This window comes from Chanos chanos, chromosome 7 (assembly GCF_902362185.1).
Source record: "Chanos chanos chromosome 7, fChaCha1.1, whole genome shotgun sequence".
In the NCBI taxonomy this organism is placed as follows: Eukaryota; Metazoa; Chordata; class Actinopteri; order Gonorynchiformes; family Chanidae; genus Chanos; species Chanos chanos.
The window spans coordinates 39593739-39612894 of NC_044501.1; the positions used below are offsets into that span (position 1 = coordinate 39593739).

General features: G+C 44.7%; 2 protein-coding genes across 2 annotated transcripts in view; both read right to left on the reverse strand.

Annotated features, from left to right (window-relative positions):
• pacs1 (phosphofurin acidic cluster sorting protein 1) overlaps positions 1-3621 on the reverse strand; it is a 36492-nt gene extending 32871 nt beyond the window's left edge. Inside the window, exon 1 of the mRNA XM_030780841.1 lies at positions 3407-3621. Within this exon, the coding sequence (XP_030636701.1) occupies positions 3407-3555 (149 nt within the window). The 5' untranslated portion in view covers positions 3556-3621. The remainder of the gene's footprint in view (positions 1-3406) is intronic.
• Positions 3622-8595: 4974 nt separating this feature from the next.
• Positions 8596-18778, reverse strand: sf3b2 (splicing factor 3b, subunit 2). Its single transcript, XM_030780842.1, has 22 exons — positions 18643-18778; positions 18094-18140; positions 17906-17965; positions 17669-17798; positions 17580-17611; positions 16319-16445; positions 16026-16126; positions 15525-15633; positions 15197-15306; positions 14804-15004; positions 14416-14535; positions 14204-14284; positions 13322-13549; positions 12763-12912; positions 12382-12471; positions 11749-11856; positions 11300-11407; positions 10852-11000; positions 10402-10503; positions 10101-10200; positions 9140-9331; positions 8596-8667 (listed from the first exon to the last, which is right to left on the reverse strand). The coding sequence occupies exons 1-22, from the start codon at positions 18746-18748 to the stop codon at positions 8596-8598; spliced, it is 2523 nt and encodes an 840-aa protein (XP_030636702.1). The 5' UTR covers positions 18749-18778.
• Between the last annotated feature and the right edge of the window lie 378 nt (positions 18779-19156).

A 19156-nucleotide genomic window follows, 5' to 3' on the forward strand; every position in this document is an offset into this window, starting at 1 on the left:
TGGGAAGAACCAATGTCCTTGGTGCTTGAACCCAAAACCCTCTGGTTGCTATTTCCTCTGAACACCGTTTCCCTAACTGTTAAGTCTGTCTTTCCGATGCTCATGTTGGAACCGTTGATTCAACGCGTCAGCGATGCCTGAAGATGAGTTCTGTTCACTGATCGTTATGTCTGTGGTCCGTTAACCAGCGGAGCCATCCCTTTCGGTGTGACAGTGACTTGGTAACAAACGTATAAGAAGCTGATTCAGTATGTCACTGGTTTGGTTCCACAGCGTTTTTACGGCGAATTCAGTGCTTGTGTAATTCAATGTGTCAGCTATGTGCCAGCGTTCATACCACGCATGATGGATCTCCACTGATATCTCTGTATACGCTGTCTGCCAGAGAGGAGGATCAGATTCCAAAACAGTGATATCAATGTCGAGAACACTAAACCCAATGATTCTTACTCTCATATTCATTCACACACACATAAACACAAGCACAGAATGAAGGTAAGAGTATGGTAAATGCTAAAAAGACAGTTCTCACTAATATGCTATGTGACATAGAGCATTAACATCAAAGAATATCCAGAAGCAGTTCCTCATTAAATGTGGCATTGTTCATTCTACACAAACCCTCAGGGTTACAGTTGGGCAAACTCTTACAAGTCCGAACAACATCTGATAAAAATCCATCTGTATACTCATTCCAACAAATTCCCACAATCGTAAACATAGAACACGCCGACAAGATAGAACTAGAATTTTTGAGAGGACAAGTGGAAGTTCTCGGAATCTTTATAAACATTCTCGGCATAACGTTCTGGAAATCTGTCCAGGCATGGTGGACACAACAAGTCAATCTCAGTTCCTCCTCCAGTGGAACTGTCGGGGGTTTCAGAAGTAAAATGTAGGTGGTTACTCAATTAAGAAATGAAACAGAGCAAAAAAATAAACTAAATAAATAAACCTGCTAATTGTTATTCAGAGCACGGGGGAAGTGGATGGTAAAGGTATATTTTTTATCAGCTCGACGTAAAGATGCCGAACTTTCCCACCGAAAACGGGACTTGGAAACCACACAGAATTTTGACAGAACCCCCTTACTCTGACTTCGGAGAACTTCCCCACGGCAGTACGGGGCCTCCAAGGCCACGAGAGAAAAGGAAAATCCAAAGCATCTCCCTCACCGTTGAAGTGTGAAGCAAATACTTTCCCCCGCTACATAAACAGAAGCCTTCCATGATTGGAATGAGACTGCTGACATCACCGGGCTGTTTTGGTGGTGTGTGTGGGCAGATAGTTGTCATTCTGCAGGTTAGGCCTTCATGAAGGACATTACAGCCACTCAGCTGAGATTTAGCACTATTGTATTACCATGGTGATGCAAGATGATGGTCACGAACAGTTTAAAAATAACTTTTAAAAACAGTAAAGCTCAATTCTAACCCTTGAGGTCTAACTGAGGATCAGGTCCAATCATTTCATCTGCGGACCTTCAAAGCCCAGGCTCCCCGTAATAAAAACTAGTTCTTATCAAAGTACACATCATTAGTAGAAACTATGTGTCTGACCTCGAGGCAAAACAACTGTACCAGAATTTTTTTTTTTTTCCAAGTGGCCTAGTGGGCAGTTCTGGGATCAGTTTTCCAACTTACCATTTGGCAGTTCAGGTTTGTACTGTGGTTGGCTGTCTGAACATAGGTCAGTTGCTTATGGTAGAAACAGGGAGGCATAGAGTAGGTATAAGTAATGAGGAACCATCATTGGATTTGTTTTTGTGTCATGGGAGAGAGAGAGAGCTTTATAAGAATGCTAAGCACTGGGAAAAACAGGGAGTTTTCACGTTCAGCATCGTACTGCAGCAGAAATTACCTTTCTTTCTCTCCCCCTCTCCCTCCCTTTCTCTTTCTCATCAGCAGAGAAATTGAATACGGGGAATGGAGCATGACTCCTTCAAATTGGTCACATCACAAACCAAGGAATGAGACAAAAGCTGGGGAAAACAAATGCAAAGCAAACAGACTGTGTGTGTGTGTGTGTGTGTCTGTCTGTCTGTGTGTATCTGTATATGTGTTGTAAATTGGACCTCTTTCCAAACTGAATCAGAGTCCTGTTTTGATGACTCAGACCTGCTTGAGTGTACAGAAGCCCGTTATCCTCGTGCGTTTACCCTTTGACAGTGATTTTTTATGATTCAGCATCAACACAGACGCTAAGGTAGAGCGACAAGCAAGCAATAACACAAACAACAGGACAGTGGCAAAAATACAAAAGCAGACTCAGGGACACAGAATCCATCTCTCCCTCTGTAACATCGCCTATCTTTCTTAAATACGCACGCGCGCGCGCGCGCTCGCAAACACAGGTGTCTTATGTCAATCCGAATGCCATCCTAAAAGTCTGCGTGAGCTCTAATTAAGATACCCGGGTGAGTTTCCTGGTTATCGTCTTTCTTCAATGAAAAATAAAACTTGATAAGATTAAATATTTATGCAAATCCTCGAGAAGATGATACCTAGAGTAAAATGAACGGTCTGGAGCCAGGGTGCCGGCCCATTCAAGACGGACTGAACGAACCATCATTATCCGGTCCAAATTACGAGAAAAAGGATGACTGTGGTTGTGTGATATTCTCAAAGAAAAAAAAAAGAGACAATTAACTGCTGTGCTGTGTCAATGCAGTAGGCCCCTGTAACAGATCAATAACAATAATTGACTAATGGGTTCTGATGATGCATTTGGGAGGGATCAATAAGCGCTTATTACAAATAAACGGACGAGCCTCAGTGGCATTCTGTAACAAATGTATCTGCAGCTATGTAATGTACTGAAACAAAGGAGACAACGTAGATAGATAACGCAATAAAAAAAAAAAAAACACCACAAACCATCAACCTAAGACACCATTAACAGGAAAATGACAGGGTTGAGTGACACAATATGTGTCAAACTGGTTACATCCCAACTGCTTTCTCTTTGTACTACACAGACAACTGTAATATGACTGGGAATGCAAAGTAAAGTGGGGGAAGGCTATGCACCGTATTACAACCTGGCACCGCAGACAACGGCAGATCTGAAGCTACGTGTCTGCACTGTCCGACGACTGGCAAGCTAATTGTCTTTGTTTTTGTGGAAGTTCTTCAACACGTACACACTATCACAAACGTACACACATCTCGTTAGCAGTAAACCAGAGGAATTATGCGTCATGTTGGGTTTTTGTAACCTACTAGTTGCGAATGTCTCAAAACCGACCGAATTGTTTCTTTTTTTGTTGCAGAACGACAACATTCTGCGGGTAACGTGCTACCAAACTGCTTGTTTATCCGGCCAATTTGTCTAAGCAGCAAAAAAAACCCCAAAAACTAACATTACAGCGACACAACACTCAGTCTGCCAACTGATAGTCTCTTACCTCGGCACGCAGCTTGGTGAAGACCGGTCCACTTCCCAGGTGGCATACAGGTTCATATGCACCGGTCGATTCGAGGCGATTGCGACCGGTTTGGAGGGCTGCGGAGACGGAACACCTCCAGTCCGCGGGAGCCCTCCTCTCTCCGACATACTGGAGGTAGCTTATGTTTAAAAAAAATGAGACGTGAATGGTCTGGTTCGATTCCTTGAGGCACCGATGGCCCCGAAATACACTTACGGCGCGAGAACCATTCGTCTGTGTAAGGTGAAAGTTAATCCTTCTCCCGAAATGACCGCTTTGCTCTCGCTGCTGTTCAAAGTGTTTACGCGTTTGTGCTCAAAACACAATCGACGGGGCTTTTTTCTCAACTTGGTGTGGATGCCTATCGGTGCAGGAAGCGGAAATTTCTCTCGGCCGACAAGCAGAGACTGTGCTGGAGAGAGCTACGCCTCCTGTTAAAGACGTACGCTATGATTCCCCCAACGCGTGTGTGTTCGTGTGTGTGAGAGAGAGACAGAGGAAGGGAGAGAGGGAGAGAGAGAGAGAGAGAGAGAGAGATCACTCTTTTGTGATCTCAATTTTGTATGAAAAACAGTACTTGTTTATTTCATCATTTGCTTAGGGATATACACACGTCTGTCCATTGTTTCTCATGTGTTTATCAGGTTCTTTCATTGTGTTTATTCGGTTAGGAAATACATTAAGGTTTGAATTAATGAATGATAGTCTTTAATTGGGATTTCCTAAAATATGAATATTGCATAAAAACAATAACGTGGCGGTATTGTCTCATGTTGCCTTTTTGTGGTATGGTTCAGTTCAATTTGTCGCCTACTCTTGGCAGCACAACGCGAGTGTGTGTGTGTGTGTCTGTGTGTGTGTGTGTGTGAGAGAGAGAGAGAGAGAGAGAGGATGACAACGAGTCACTTCCCCATACGCCCTTAACGTGTTTATGCTCGAGAGCCAATTTAAAATGCGAAACCTGTTCACGCACTGGAATGCGTCTGAATTTCCCGCACTTACTCACCTTAGTTGCGTCATATGACCTTGGGGACAGTCTGAAGCATTCAAGAGGAAATATTAACGTGTCTTAGAAGATCATATGCTATGTATTTCGTACACTAACTGAGGTTCAGCGTTGTGTCACAATCCCGTTAATGACAGTTTGTGGATTAAGCTATTGGATAGTCATAATGCAACGATGCACGTCAGTCCCTGGTCCCTTTTGAAATACATTAATACCGACAATAAAACGCTATTGCAGGAAAGGCTGAAACGTATTCAGTTTGCAGCCTTTCACTAAAATTAGTTATACAGTTTGACACCGAATCAAAAATATTTATTTTTCTCTCTTTTCAGTGTTGTACTTGTAGGAATTAAATTGTTAAATGGTTTAAATGGAAATGTTTTCATCTGTCATGACGTTTGGAAATGTGGTTTCAAGTGTGGGAGTGGTGACAGTTCTCCGAGAGAGAGAGAGAGCGCGAGAGAGAAATAGACAGAGAGAGAGAGAAAGCACGCGCACGATGACAAACAGGAAACTGTTACTTGGTTGAGAAAGATCACTGTAGTAGCGTGTCTTATGAAACAACTCAAATGTCCACATTGGCACAGGAGTAAAATGTGTGTGCTCAATGCATTTTGACATCATTAGCCTGGAAATTAGAGAAAGTCCATAATGTCGTTTTGATTGGTTCTATATGAAATTATGCACATATACAAGAAGTGTGATACATATGAGATCATTACACTGTATTCATCTCACACACACACACACACACACACACAGTGAGAGAGAGAGAGAGAGAGAGAGAGAGAGAGAGAGAGAGAGAGAGATGCAACTATATGTTACAGCCTTGTGCTATTTACAGTACTAATACACCAACGACATAAATCACTTCAGTGGTCTGAGATTGGTTCAGTATCTGCCGTTACAATTTGTCTAAAATGACGAAGAAATCATTTTCGTCCTTCCTTTGTCCTGGTTTCCTGTGAGAAGTCAAAAGAATATGCGAGTGTCCTCCTATCATGCATACGCTTGAAATGTTTCACTCATCAGATTCTGTTCATGGAGGCTCTAACGAGATTAGGATTAAATTATGGTCATTTCTGGCAGCGGCTGATATGACAGGCCTTAATGCGATCCTCTTCACCTCAGTCGTACACGTCATGGACAGAGAAGCCCAGAAAGGTCAGTATCCAATGTCATAGCCGAAATAAAAACCAGTCTAACGCCTGACATCATAAACTATATATTACTCTTTGAAATGGGACAAGTCTTGTAAATCTTTCTTACTCTTGCTTCTCGAACAAAATATATTATATTTTCATTCATTTTTATTATACTTCTAGATTCGATCGAGGGCTCTGTTTCTTGGTGAACCCGAAAATTGCATTTTTTTAAAAATGACCAACAAAGCGATAGTCTCTGCGCCTAGACGGTTAGATTAATGTGATTCTAAATCACACGAGCTGGTAATGTATTTCGGAAACACCTGTTGACCTACCTCGAAGGCTGATCATTCAAGGAGAGGAGTAATAGTAAGTGCTGTGTACTGGAAGGAGTAAGAAGGCGAGGAAGAGGTTTGAGATGCCTGGTGCACATCAGCGGATGAAAGCGTGAACGTTCTGTTTACTATCAGGCCGTCAGTGTTTATGGAAAGACCACTACTTTGCCTGGTCACAGAAGACACATGACATGTATAAACTTTTCGGGTCACGGTCAAGCCTGTTTCCGGTGCTGGTACCGGTGACGGACTCAGGCTGTTTGAAGGGCAGGGGCGAAAAAAAATAAAAAGGGCATTTTCTGCATGACATGCGGCCCCACCAGCGCGCAGAAAGCGATACTGCATTATGTATGATGAAATGGTCTTCATCCTACATTAAGATTAACGTTATGTCATTAGGCGATTCAGATTAAAAGTATAACCACATCTCTATGATAAAACCACACAGGGAACTATAAACTTTTAAAATGTTTATTTCACACCTCCGAAGCAGAAGACAGAGGGAACTATTAACATTTATTTCACAATGACACACGCACACACACAGATGTGTTTTTCTCAGTTGGAAGGGGATCTGAGAGGGCACATCATGATTTTTTTTTTTCATCAGAAAGGCACCTGTAGGGAACCTCAAGTTTATCCCATTGTTAGGGCACCTATATGGCACCACATCACATTTTCTCCACTGGGGGGGCATTCATTAGGAAACTTCCCCACGTTCTCATGCATGTAGGGACACCCTTTACAGCGCCGCATCACATTTTATCTGCTGGAGGGGCACGTCTCCATTAGAGGAGCACCTCATTGGGCACTTCATCATGTTTTCTCTGTTGGAAAGGGCACCTCTGGGACACTGTTCATGTAGGGGTGGCACAGAGAGCACTTCATAATGGCACCCTTTTCCACTGGGAGGGCACCTGCATAGTCATGTTTAGACCATTGTAAGGGTACCTTACAGGGCACTGCATCACGTTCTCTCCACTAGAAGGGCACTCATTAAGACATGTTATCGAATGTTCTTGCTCTGGAGGGCACATCATCATAATTTATTGCATGAAGGGGCACCCTAGAGGGCACTCAATCATTTTTTTCCCCATGTGAAGGGCAGCCAATAGGGCACTTCCTCTCGTTTTCAACACTCTGGAGGGCACTTCAGCGACACAACCATGGCAGGGCGGACGGGAGGGGGGAGTCCACCACTGGCTAGCATTAGCTCCTAAACTCAGCCAGTCACATTGTTTTGTGTGGAGAGTTAGGCCAAAGAGGAACTATCTCAACTAAAATACCTTCAGATGACAGCTAAGTGAGGGGTTCTGATGCCTAACCCCCCCCCCCCCTTTTCCTTCTTTCTTTCTTTCTTTCCATGCTGCAATAGGAAGAGGAAACACATAGCCTACCGAAATAAACCAACAGAGATCCGCAATTGTGCAAGGCACAAAAACACTGGAGTTAGTTAAAAGTATTTAACACAACGGCACGTATCAGTGTGACGGCGAGGGGACCCTGTGCGGCGGGAATCGCTACGGGCGGCTCTGTACGTTTAACACAGATTAAGTGCTTTTGACGATGAAGAAGTCACCCCCCCCCCCGGCTCAGGGTGAGTTTACGTCAAAGCGAGGAATCGTTACGAGTTTTTGTGCTCGCGTACTTACGTGCCTTAGGCCTTGTACATGTTATACCTGTGCCTCGGGTTTGTATGACTTGTAAAGAGGCATTTTGAGTCACAGCTGGAAAGCAGAGAATGAACTTACCAGGGTGAATCCTAGGCCACTGGCCTCACTGGTATTTGCTTTTTGGCTCTACACACAGCTACACTTTACCAGGGTTAATTAAAGAACATGCAAAAGCTTATATCCAATTTTGAAATATTTCTAAAGAGAGAGGCAAATTTTTCAAGTCTCACTGAAATCTGAAAAAAAAACAAAAACAACATGTGAACATCAACACTCCTACTAATTTCATCAGAGGGGTAAAACCAGCATCAGCACAGTGGAAAAACACCAGAGGTTCCTCCACTGTAACTCCTTCAACGGGAGGTCAATGTACGAACAGTGTGAGCGCTTGTGTGTGCGATCTTGTACCAGTGACCGAGTCAGACTGCAGCGAAAACAAGCTATTTAGGTCACAGCAAAACCCAGACGTCAGATGATTGTCACGCTTCAAGAGCATTCTGCTCCCCCCTGGTGGAAAGATTGAGTCACTGCAACCTGTTACCATTTCAGTAGGCCAGCTGGCCCAATCGAACTGAGCTTGACCTCTCGGACGATAGGAGCAGAAAAACGAATCCCTATTTTTTTTAACATACGACGCTTTTAAGATGTCTACATTTTTTATTCAGAAACATAAAACATTAACAACCACCTCTTTTTTATCAATCAGCAAAGCTCGAATTTACAGTGTTCCTGTTCCATAGAACCGAAGATTATTTGGAGTGGTGCAGATAAGAAAAATAACAGGCATGGTAAAATGTCACGGATTTGTATTTTATTTACAAAAAAAAAAACATTAAGCAAAGCAAAAAGAACGACAGAAAAGAAAAGACTATTTTTCAGCACAATTACACACAGCAGGACTGGTGGCGTCTCTATCAAACGGTTTGTCATTTTAAAAAGAAACATAAGAAAAATAAACCAAGGGTGGACACTGGCGTTCGAAGACAACGCACTTCTGTTTTTTTTCTGTCTAAAATTTGAACTCTTTGTATTTCTTGGCTCCTCCACGGGTGTCCTGGGGCTGGGCCTTTCTTTTCTTTTGCTGTAAGACAGAGAGAAGGAGAGAGAACCGTCAGTGAATAACCATGGTAAAGACAATGTCTGACTCTTCTCCACACATACACACACACAGAGAGAGAGAGAGAGAGAGAGAGAGAGAGCGAGAGAGAGCGCAGGTGAGTGAGTGAGAGTCAGAAAGAGAGAGAGAGAGAGAGAGCGCGAGAGAGAGAGAGAGAGAGAGAGCGAGAGAGAGAGCGCGAGAGCGAGAGAGAGCGTGAGCGAGAGAGAGCGTGAGTGAGAGAGAGAGAGAGAGCGCAAGAGAGAGAGAGCGAGAGAGCGCAGGTGAGTGAGTGAGAGTCAGAAAGAGAGAGAGAGAGAGAGAGAGAGACAGAGAGACAGAGTGTGTGTGCGTGTGAGAGAGATCAGTAAAGGAACTACACTCCTGACCAGACCGATAGTTCCCATTTTCTATTTCTCATTTCCCACAGGTTCCTGCAGAGACTGGGCGTCTTTACCTTCTGTTTGGCGGCGTGTTCGGCCACCATGTCGCTGAAGTCTTCTTTCTCCACCTGGGCCTGCTGCTCCCGCACATGCTCCTCATACTTCTGCGTCATGGCCATGGGATCCAGCTCCAACTCCTCAGGGGCCAAAGCCACCTCCACTCCCTGGGACTCCTGGCCTCCGCCTGCTTTACGACCCGCCATGGCCTGCAGAGAGAGAGGGAGAGAGAGAGGGAGAGAGAGAGAGAGAATGGGGGGGGGATGTGGGATTCAGTGAGAAATAGAGAGAGAGAAATAATGAGACAAAGGAATAAAAGAGAGAGGGAGGACACAAAAAGTAGGGGAGAGAGAGAGAGAGAGAGAGAGAGGGAGAAGGGGGGGGTGAGAGAGAGAGAGGGAGGGAGAGAGGGAGAGGGCGAGAGAGAGAGAGAGAGAAAGCGCAGGAGAGCGGGTAGGGCAGGGGATGTGAGATTCAGTGAGAAATAGAGAGAGAGAAATAATGAGACAAAGGAAGCAAAGAGAGAGGGAGGCCACAAAAAGTAGGGGAGAGAGAGAGAGAGAGAGATTAAGACAGGTACAAAGAAAAGGAGAGCAAAGCATATAACTGTTCATAAATAGTTCATTACAGCAAGTAATATGCGAGTAGCATGTAACACGCGTTTTCAAAACAAGCACCATCAAAGCAATCCATGCACTGTACATACTGTATGTTTAAACAGACATTAACTCAAAGTACAGAGTTTACGGTTAAGCACAGAGCAAAATGCTTCCGTCTGACTTGGCGAGATTAAGCACATAATTGCATGTCGGTCTGTTTATTAATAATATAGCTTAGAATCATTTTCTATTCAAATGAGTCACCTGAAGCAGTCTCATCTGCATGTAATGAATTTCGTAGATAACAAGATATGCTAATGGAGGTGAAATGCACCTCGGGGCAACACACACACACACACACAGGAGCAGGGGCTCTTACCCCAGAAACGTCGTAGATGTGTGTAGAAGCCATCATCGCTGCTCCCAGTGCGGCTGTCCTTCTCTCCGGCAGCACCGTAAAAAGCTGAGGGGTCTCGTTTCTAAAATAGACACGCACACACACAGACACGCACACACACACACACACACGCACGCACGCACACACGTTAAGAAATATTCATGCAAAACAGAAAGGGATCTGCACTGAAACAAAAACTAACCGGTGCTTATCCATCTCTCTCACACAAACACACACACACACGCACGCGCGCACACACACACGCGCTCGTTCTCGTTCTTACCCGTCCATTGCCTCCTCTATCTTCTTCTTCCTCAGCTCAATGAGCTCTGGGGTCTCCATGCCGGCAGGTACAGACGAGTATCCTCCAGGAGTGATCAACCCGCTGAGAGTGAGACGGGCGGATGGAGAGACAGACAGAGAAAGCTGTTCAAACTCAACCCACAAATGTAAAAAAAAAAATGCCCAAAGACCCTTAGCATGCTCAGAGTTTTAACCAGTCAATGTATCAGTGATATAACCATGACATTCACTCAGATAAGTGCTAATGCAGCCGAAAAAATGAGGAGAATATCTGGACCCAACTTGAAATCTGCATAACATAACCGCGGTTACTGGAGCCAGATTAATATAGAGTTTCGTACCACATGGTTTTTCAGTATGTCTCTATAGTAGCTACAGGACTTTATGGGTTTTGTAGGGGTCTCTTTGTACAGAGACTGATTAGGAGAGCGAGTACCTGTCTGCAGGTGTGAAGAAACCCGTTTCATCTGGTTTGTCCTCGTCGCTCTCCTCCTCCTCCTCTTCCTCAGACGATTCTTCGTCCGACGGCTCTAGCTCTCCCCACGGAGTCCGGTCCACCTCCTCCTCCTCGGCTTTAGCCTGGAGACGGAAGGATCCGGAAAACCAAAGCAGCGTAATTAGTCGAAACTCATGTCCAATCAGCTGCATTTCCCTGATTAGCCTGATTACAGACGCCAACACAGGACTCTGGCTGATAGCAAATGTGTTTGGATCTCCTTGGTGTATATACACACACACACACACACACACACACACATTATATACCCACACACACCCACATGATAGATAGATAGATAGATAGATAGCTGACCATGATAATAAACTGGGAAAGTGTGTGTGTGTGTGTGTGTGTGGTCAGATGTGACATTCCTTCCCACCTGGAAGTCTCCTGCGTTGGTCCCGAACACATCTCCGTACAGCGGTTTTCCCGTCTCGTCCACGGGCGGTTTCCCCCAGCCTCCGGCGTGATAACCGAATGAACAGCCCTGGGGTGGAGGAGAGAGAGACACGGGGGGGGGGGGGGGGAGTCAGACATTTCCCTACACACCAGACACAAACGGTTCTGCCCGTCACACGGTAAAGACTTCAAGTGTAGCGTTACAACATTCCACGAGACAGGGCAAGAAACTATCCAATTTCGCTGTAAAAGATCGATTTTTCGTTCAATTTCAATTAGCAGCGTTCTGACAGCGTTCTAGTCTGAGCATAGGATATTAAAACCCATTTTCTCTTGCTGAGTGGCTTTGGGTTTATGAGGTTGAAAGACCCCCCCCCCCCTCCCCTGTCCCCTGACTGTTGTGGTTCTGCTGGGGGTGTCTGGGCTGACCTCAGGGATGGGGGCGTTGAGTCCTGGGATCTTCAGGTTGGGGTAGGACGGGGGAGGGCCGTATCTCTGCATGGCGATCAGCCACGGGGGAGGAACCTTATGTGAGTTCTGCACGGAGAACACAGAACAAACAGTTACATTACACACCACGACATATATCCAATACAAAAAGAAAAAACTCAAACAAATCATGAAATAAAACCTACATTCACATAAGGTGCAAAGCTATGTCTCATTAAAATGTCAGTGTTGCCTTGGATACTGATCAAGTCTTTATAAGAGTATAAACCTGGAAAGACCAGCTGTACACTGTCAGGTTTCTTCTAAAGGCCCACTTTCTCAATTAATCCCCCCCCCTCAGAAGTACTTCATCTAATTAAGGCAATGAGAATAAGCACTCACTGGCAATTAGAATCAACCATCAATAAATTGGCACAGAATGGAATATTATTCTTAGATAACAGGGTTATTATGGTCAGGAAATGAAGATCAGAGCAGTAGTATTATTCTTTCGTGAAGACTAGTGAATGTAAAATGAGTTGACGAACACTAAGAAAAACTTTATTTTAGCTGATGCAGATTTAAAAGGAAGCGTGAGGAATGAGGAGGCAGAGACGGTGAGGAAGCACTCACCGGTCCGGTGGGCATGCCCAGAGCGATCCTCAGCTCATCAGACAGGTCACCCGGTTTCTTCTCCTTCAGACGGGTCTCAAACTCTTTCCCCTGAGACCGAGAGAGAGAGAGAAAGAGAGAGAGAGAGAGAGAGAGAGAGAGAGAAAGAGAGAGAGAGAAAGAGAGAGAGAGAGAAAGAGAGAGATTGAAGAAGATCAGAGGAATACAGAGGAAAAGGGACAGAGACTCATAAATGTGATAGAATACACACACAACTCTCTCCACTATTCTCTCTCTGTAACCCAGTTCAAACCTCTCAGTTAACAGAGAGCGGGCTTAAACTGTACATATCTTAGCTGAACGGCATACAGGCGGCAGTCAGGAGATGAGTCTGTGCCTTACCTCATAGTACAGGTCCCCGTGAATCGTCAGCTTTGGTTTGATCTGCCATTTGAAGAACGCGTCGTGAAGTTTCTGATAATCGATGTCGATCTTTCCCATCTTAGGCCGAACCTTCTCCCTCATTTTGGTCTTCATGGTTTTGGCGTCTTCCTGCGAGCCAGACCAAAAAAAAAAAATTAAAAAATAGCTCAAACACATTCAACATCAAACGCTACAGGAGGGTCAGGCTTATTCTGTAGTCCTTTTCTTGTCTGCTTTTTACAGACTTTAGTGTGTCCAAAGACACAGGACGTCTGGTGAGCCAAGGTAGTGCACACTTCCCCTTTGATATATATATATATATATATATATGTGTGTGTGTGTGTATGTGTGTATATATACACATATACACACACACACACACATACATATACATACACACACACATACATACACACATATATAAATAATACCAGGCCCTGTATCTCTCCACACTTTGAGCTGTTTAGCATCGTCTAGCCCCGTAATGCTCTTCCCGCTCTGAGCCGACAGCAGACGCGTGTTTTTGTCTTGTTCTCACCTTCTCCTGGAGAGCCTCTCTCATCTCCTGGATGCCGGTCCTCTTGATGAACTCAGGCAGCTCGAAGGGCGGTTTCTCGATACCTCTCTTGCCCTGCAGGTACTTCCTCTTGAAGCACCAGTGGCGCGGGACGGGAACCGTGTTCCTCGTGGCCTTCAGGTGCACCAGCAGCTTGGGCTCCTGAGCCGTCACGTCGTGCATCTCCACCACGTCCGGGCGCGCCACCAACTGGGGAGAGGTCAAAGGTCAAGGTTACCGAAGACGTGTACGGGACCGATGAGGTGACAAATGTAAACGTGGCTCTTGGAGAAGCAGTACTTTCGAGATGATAATTAGAATGAGTGCACGCAGTTACGAGCGAACTGCTCCCATAGGTTTCAGGCGTCTCAAACTGAAACGACTGATCTAGGATCAGTTCCCCTGGCTCTAGGATCATGAAGGGTAAAAAAAAAAAAAAAAAAAAAAAAAAAAAAAAAAAAAAAATTATATATATATATATATAGGATGCTGAAATATCTGATGCTAACAGCTCCTGGTCCAGTTTCACAAAGAACAGCTCAGTTATACTCAGCACCAGCCCGAATGCTACTCATGTGACTTATCAGGGGTTCTGTGACCTTTTGACAAGTGGAGGTCAAATGTCTTTGTTCAGAGCTGGACCCAAAACAAGTCAGTCAGTGGGTCAGATAGATGAGAGAGCATGTAAATAACAGTTTAAACTTCTGTAAATAACTGTGATGCGTGTGTGGTCCTAATGTGGAGATCACCTGTTTAAGTTCAGCCATATGTAATTAACTGTAATGTGTGTGTGTGTGTGGTCCTAATACAGAGCATGAATATGAATAATGAATGATTATGATTAAGAATAGGTGTGGAGATTACCTGTTTAAGTTCAGCCACCGTCAGCCTGTTCATCCTCCTCAGCTTCTTCTTGGACAGTTTGGGAGCGTCTGGTTTGGCTTCCTGCGACAGCCAACAGTGGGAGGAGTCAGAACACGCTCTCACATGTCAATCAAATCCCAGCAAGCGGGAACAGAACATGAGGAAAAACTGGGAGGAAAAAACCAAAAAAAGCAAAAAGCACCATACTTTACCTCATCGCTATCGCTGTCTTTCTTTTCCTCCTCAAATCCCTTCTTTTTCAGGGAGGTCGCCTCTGGCTTCTCCGTCTTTTCCGGTTCCTTCTCTTTCTCCTTCTTCACGTCATCCGTCAGCTAAAAAAAGAGAGACACAGACAAACCTCGACAAATCACGAGGAGGAACACTTTCTCAACCCATTAACGGCAATACAAACGGCAAAACTGAACAACATCTTAGACTTAATGCGTGCGAATGTAAGTCTGTCCCATTATGAACACAATTACCTCAAGTATTACTTAAAAATCAGTTGAGACTTTTCACCAGAGGGGCAACAGTCACGTCTAGATGTGACGTGACACTGATCTCAGGGTACACACACTGAATCAAAAGATAACCTCTGACCTTAAAGGCCTCAAAGATCCTCTTGAAGAAGATGAAGTTGGGGTCGTAGATCTCGGGCTCCTCCGTCACGTACTCGATCTCCACCTCGGACTCTTTCTCCTTCTCCTCCTCGTTCTTTTTCTTCTCTTCCTCTCGCTCCTTCTTCTCCTGCTCTCTCTTCTTCTTGTTCCTCTTCTTTCTGTTCCTGCGTTTGCGGTTTTTCTGGGGGGGGGAGACGGGCGAGAGACGGTGGGGAGGACGTTTAATGTGACGGAGCAGCAGTAGTCCGGTTTCTCAAAATCTCAGCTCGTGCTTATAAGAGGTTCACCTCAGCCATACAAATTTCTGTGTGCGTGTGTGTGTGTGTGTGCGTGTCTTGTGAACAGAGGTCAAAGTTCCAAAATAAAGACTCACGTCTTTCTTCGAGATGCCGGTCTCCTCATCCTCGTTCTCTGACAGAGTGCGAACGGACGAGCTGTTCATGTCCATCTCTGTGTTATCTTCGTCGTCCTCCTCTTCATCCCCTACACAAATCAGTTCAAACACACACAAACACAGTCAAAACATGCCATGATCATCTGAGACTAAATATTTATTTGGTTTGCAAAAACCTTTGCGCCAGACAGTGAAAGTGATGTTATTACTGCTGTTCTGCTGATTACTACCGTGGTCATTTCAGGTTCACAAGCTGAAGTTAAAACACTGAATAGCCCAGCGGGCGTTGCGTGGACTTGGGTCTAACCTGCTGGGCCTGTGGTCAGCTGCTCCTGTCTGATCTCCTTCAGCTGGAGGATCTTCTCCAGAGCCTGAGGGATCTTCGGCCCCACACCCACCTCCTCACCCTGCCACGACTACAGCCGCAACAAACAAACAAACAAACAAAAAATGTTACGGAAATGATGCTTAGGTAAAAAACAAAAACAAAAAACCAACAACAACAAAAAATAAATAAATAAAAACAAAAAAAACCCCAAACAAACAATATACAAGGAGCATCACAACAATCACAGTCCTGCAAAAGTAAAGCAAAAGAATATGTACAAACAAAAACAAAAATAAAAAACATACTCTGCCCCTCTATATAAAGATACAGGATTGTAGAGTTTTGCTCTTGTTAGTGGAGAAAAAGGTTTAAAATCAAGCTTAGTTTGAAGGAGTTTTGTAAAAGTGAGTAACAATGAGTGAGTTATAATGATAACAGTGACAGAGAGGTACTGATGTAGAGTTTGGCGACGGTCGATACCTCTCTGGTGTCTTCTCCAGGCGGTGGGGGAACCCTCTGCCTCTGACTGGGCTGTGTCACCATGGAAACGCCCGGAGGGGGCGGGCCACTCGGGGTCATGGCTGCAAAATGTCAGAGGGGACGTAAAAAAAAACCAAATTCATACCAAACCACGACGACTCAACTAGAGCAGATGAATCAAAAACACAAACAATATTGATTGTTATGAGGGAGAAGGATAATCCGCTTTGGAAGAACAAGCGATTAAGAAAGGGACGCGGTTCGTCTTCGGTCGCTGTTTTATCGAACGTTACCTCTCATGGGGTTGAGAGGGGGAATGGGTGGGAGGAGGTTTGGGCGTGACCCTGTGTCGGGGGCCCGGGGGCCAGGCTGCATTTTGGCCAGCTCCTGTTGCCTCTCCTGCTCCAGCAGAACAGCAGCCTGTGACAGAGAGAGAGAGAGAGAGAGTCTGAATGAGCCACCAATCAAAATCACCTCATAATTTACACATTACCAGGGTGGGAAATTTACTTTTAAAATGCGAACGTCTACCAGCCACTGACAGACAAATGTTCAAATTCACCAGCCACTCGGTAGTAAATCATTACTTTGTCTCTGAAATCTACCAGGCACTTTCACATTTTATCAGCACTTGGCTGGTGCTTGTTTCTCAGCCTGCATTACTATCATTACTAACTCAGATAAGATGTCCAGTCTGCATTTATATACTGCCACAAACATTCAGTTTATATATTAAAGACATACTCCTGTTGCTGCTTGCAATACACGCGGCATCTTAAAAACACGGCACTCAGAATTCGCTCGGAAGACATCACAATTAGTACTATATGACCAAATCCATTTGACTTAATGCACAGGCTGTACAGTCTGTATTCTCATTAATGGTTTGACTTTAGGGAACAGGTCACTTCAGTTCTCTCTTTGTTAATGGATGTTCATGTTGTCGTCATGGCGCTTACCCTCTTCTGCTGCTCCAGCAGCTCCTGTTCTTTCATCTGTTCCTCCATGGCACGATTTTCACCCTGGGACACGCAGTTCAAAACACAACCTTACACCGTAGCTCCCTGCCCTGTTTCCCCAATTCAACTGAATGTATTCAGCACATATACAAAGGTCAACACAAACACACAATGTTACCACTTAGCATTTCTCTCACACACACACACACACTTACCATTAAACACTCTGTGCACATGCTCACTCCTTCTCACTCGTTTGCTCTCTCTCTCTCACACACACACATACACACACACAACCTCTCTGCTCTCTCTCCTGTCGTCTGTTACGCCAGTCAGTCTCACCTATTTGGCTCTCTCTCTCTCACACACACACATACACACACACAACCTCTATGCTCTCTCTCCTGTCGTCTGTTACGCCAGTCAGTCTCACCTATTTGGCTCTCTCTCTCTCTCACACACACACACATCCTCTCTGCTCTCTCTCCTGTCATCTGTTACGCCAGTCAGTCTCACCTGTTTGGCGCTCTCTCTCTCTCTCACACACACTCTCTGCTTTCTCTCTCCTGTCGTCTGTTATGCCAGTCAGTCTCACCTGTTTGGCTCTCTCCTCGTGCATCATCATGGCTGCCCGCTGCTGTGCCATCTTCAGCTGCTCGTCCTGCGAGATGCCTGGGGGCATGCTCTGTGGGTCCATGCCCATGTGCAAGCCTGGGGGAGGGGGTCCACCCATCATGCCCATGGCCTGAAGCATGCCCATGCCAGGTGGAAGTGGCATGGAGGGCATGGGCGGCATTGGTGGCAAACCTGCCATCTGAGTGGGTACAAAGAGCAAGGGACATGTTAGGAGCTGCATGTGCTTGTGTCAGGAAAAAAAAAAAAAAAAAAAGATATTTTAGGAGAACAGACAGAGTTTTGTACCGTTGAGGGCATCTTGTCATCGCCTCCTGACAGATTGGGTTTACTGAGGAGCACTCCAGTCTATGAGAGAGAAGCACACGGAAACAATCTCAGATTATAAAACGTGTTTAAGAAGACCGGCTGTAGTCAATGCAATGAAATGAATGAATGAATGAATGCAGTGGCCCGTTTCTCTTTGGTGTGCTTACCTGCATTGTGTATGCTTTTAATCTTTCAACCAGCTCTTCTCTCGGACCTTAAAAAAAGAAACACACTGATGATGAGTCGATGGAATATGTTGACCCATTTACTTTAAAGTAGATTATCACAGCACTGAACTACTTCTGTTCAAGAAAACGGTGGTGAAACTTCCCAAATACGTTGGAATACGCCAAACTGGCGCGTACTCTAAATGATCAGAGTTTTGTTGACTGTGTGACAATGAAGCAGCATCCCAGCACAATGTAACACTAGCTTGCTAGTTGACTGGCTTGCAGATTTAAAAATGGTGACTACGTCAAACTTTTGATCAACTCAGGTGTAGCTATACAGTTAAACAGTTCCTTCGATTCTTTCAGAACATTTTGCGTTCCAATATGGTCTCGAGTCTGGAGAGCCCTGCGAACAGTTTAATCAAAATGAAGTTTCTATAGGGCCTAACTGCTAAGCTAAATAGCCGACCGGCTAGGCGATTAGCCAGATAGCAAACGCAAAAATAAATAAAACGTTTAACTGTTAGGCAAGCGGGTCTTTCTTACCCATATTAGGAGCCCCGATCTCAGCCAGTTTCGCTTGCAATTCTGGATTGCTCCATGTATTTAAATCCGGGTTGGAGTCAGTACCCGGTGGTCCGTCGCTAGCCATGATGAGTCTCACTCAGTCGCAATGGCCAGAAGAGACAACACACACGAGCGCCTTCGCTAGAGAATCACGGGAAATAGGCAAAAAGCATTGTGGGTATGAAGAGTTGTGGGTGTGAAACACGGCATTTAAATTCTAAATCTAATTTTGTGCAGTGCATAGGTGTATATGTAGTCATCCATTACTAAAGAAATCACTTTATATGTGTAATAATATATTATTTTGAATTTTAAGACAAGTTGTAAAAACTATAAATGAAAATACATTTTACAGTTATAGTTGTGAGCTGACGGGATACATGCGATGACAAAATTAAGCCACCAAGTGGCAGTATTGGCAATTACTCAATGTTACCGCTGTCATTAATCCCCTGCTTTAGGAAACCGTTATTGTTTCATGTCGAAACAAAGT

Excerpts from the sequence above, each read along its gene's own strand:
- sf3b2 (XM_030780842.1), bottom strand. The coding sequence starts at position 18,748 with ATGGCTAGCGACGGACCACCGGGTACTGACTCCAACCCGGATTTAAAT. Across the intron at positions 18,141-18,642 it reads GATCGGGGCTCCTAATATGG|GTCCGAGAGAAGAGCTGGTT; the intron begins GTAAGAAAGACC and ends TCTTTTTTTAAG. Across the intron at positions 12,472-12,762 it reads ACGGGGACCTGTACTATGAG|GGGAAAGAGTTTGAGACCCG; the intron begins GTAAGGCACAGA and ends TCTCGGTCTCAG.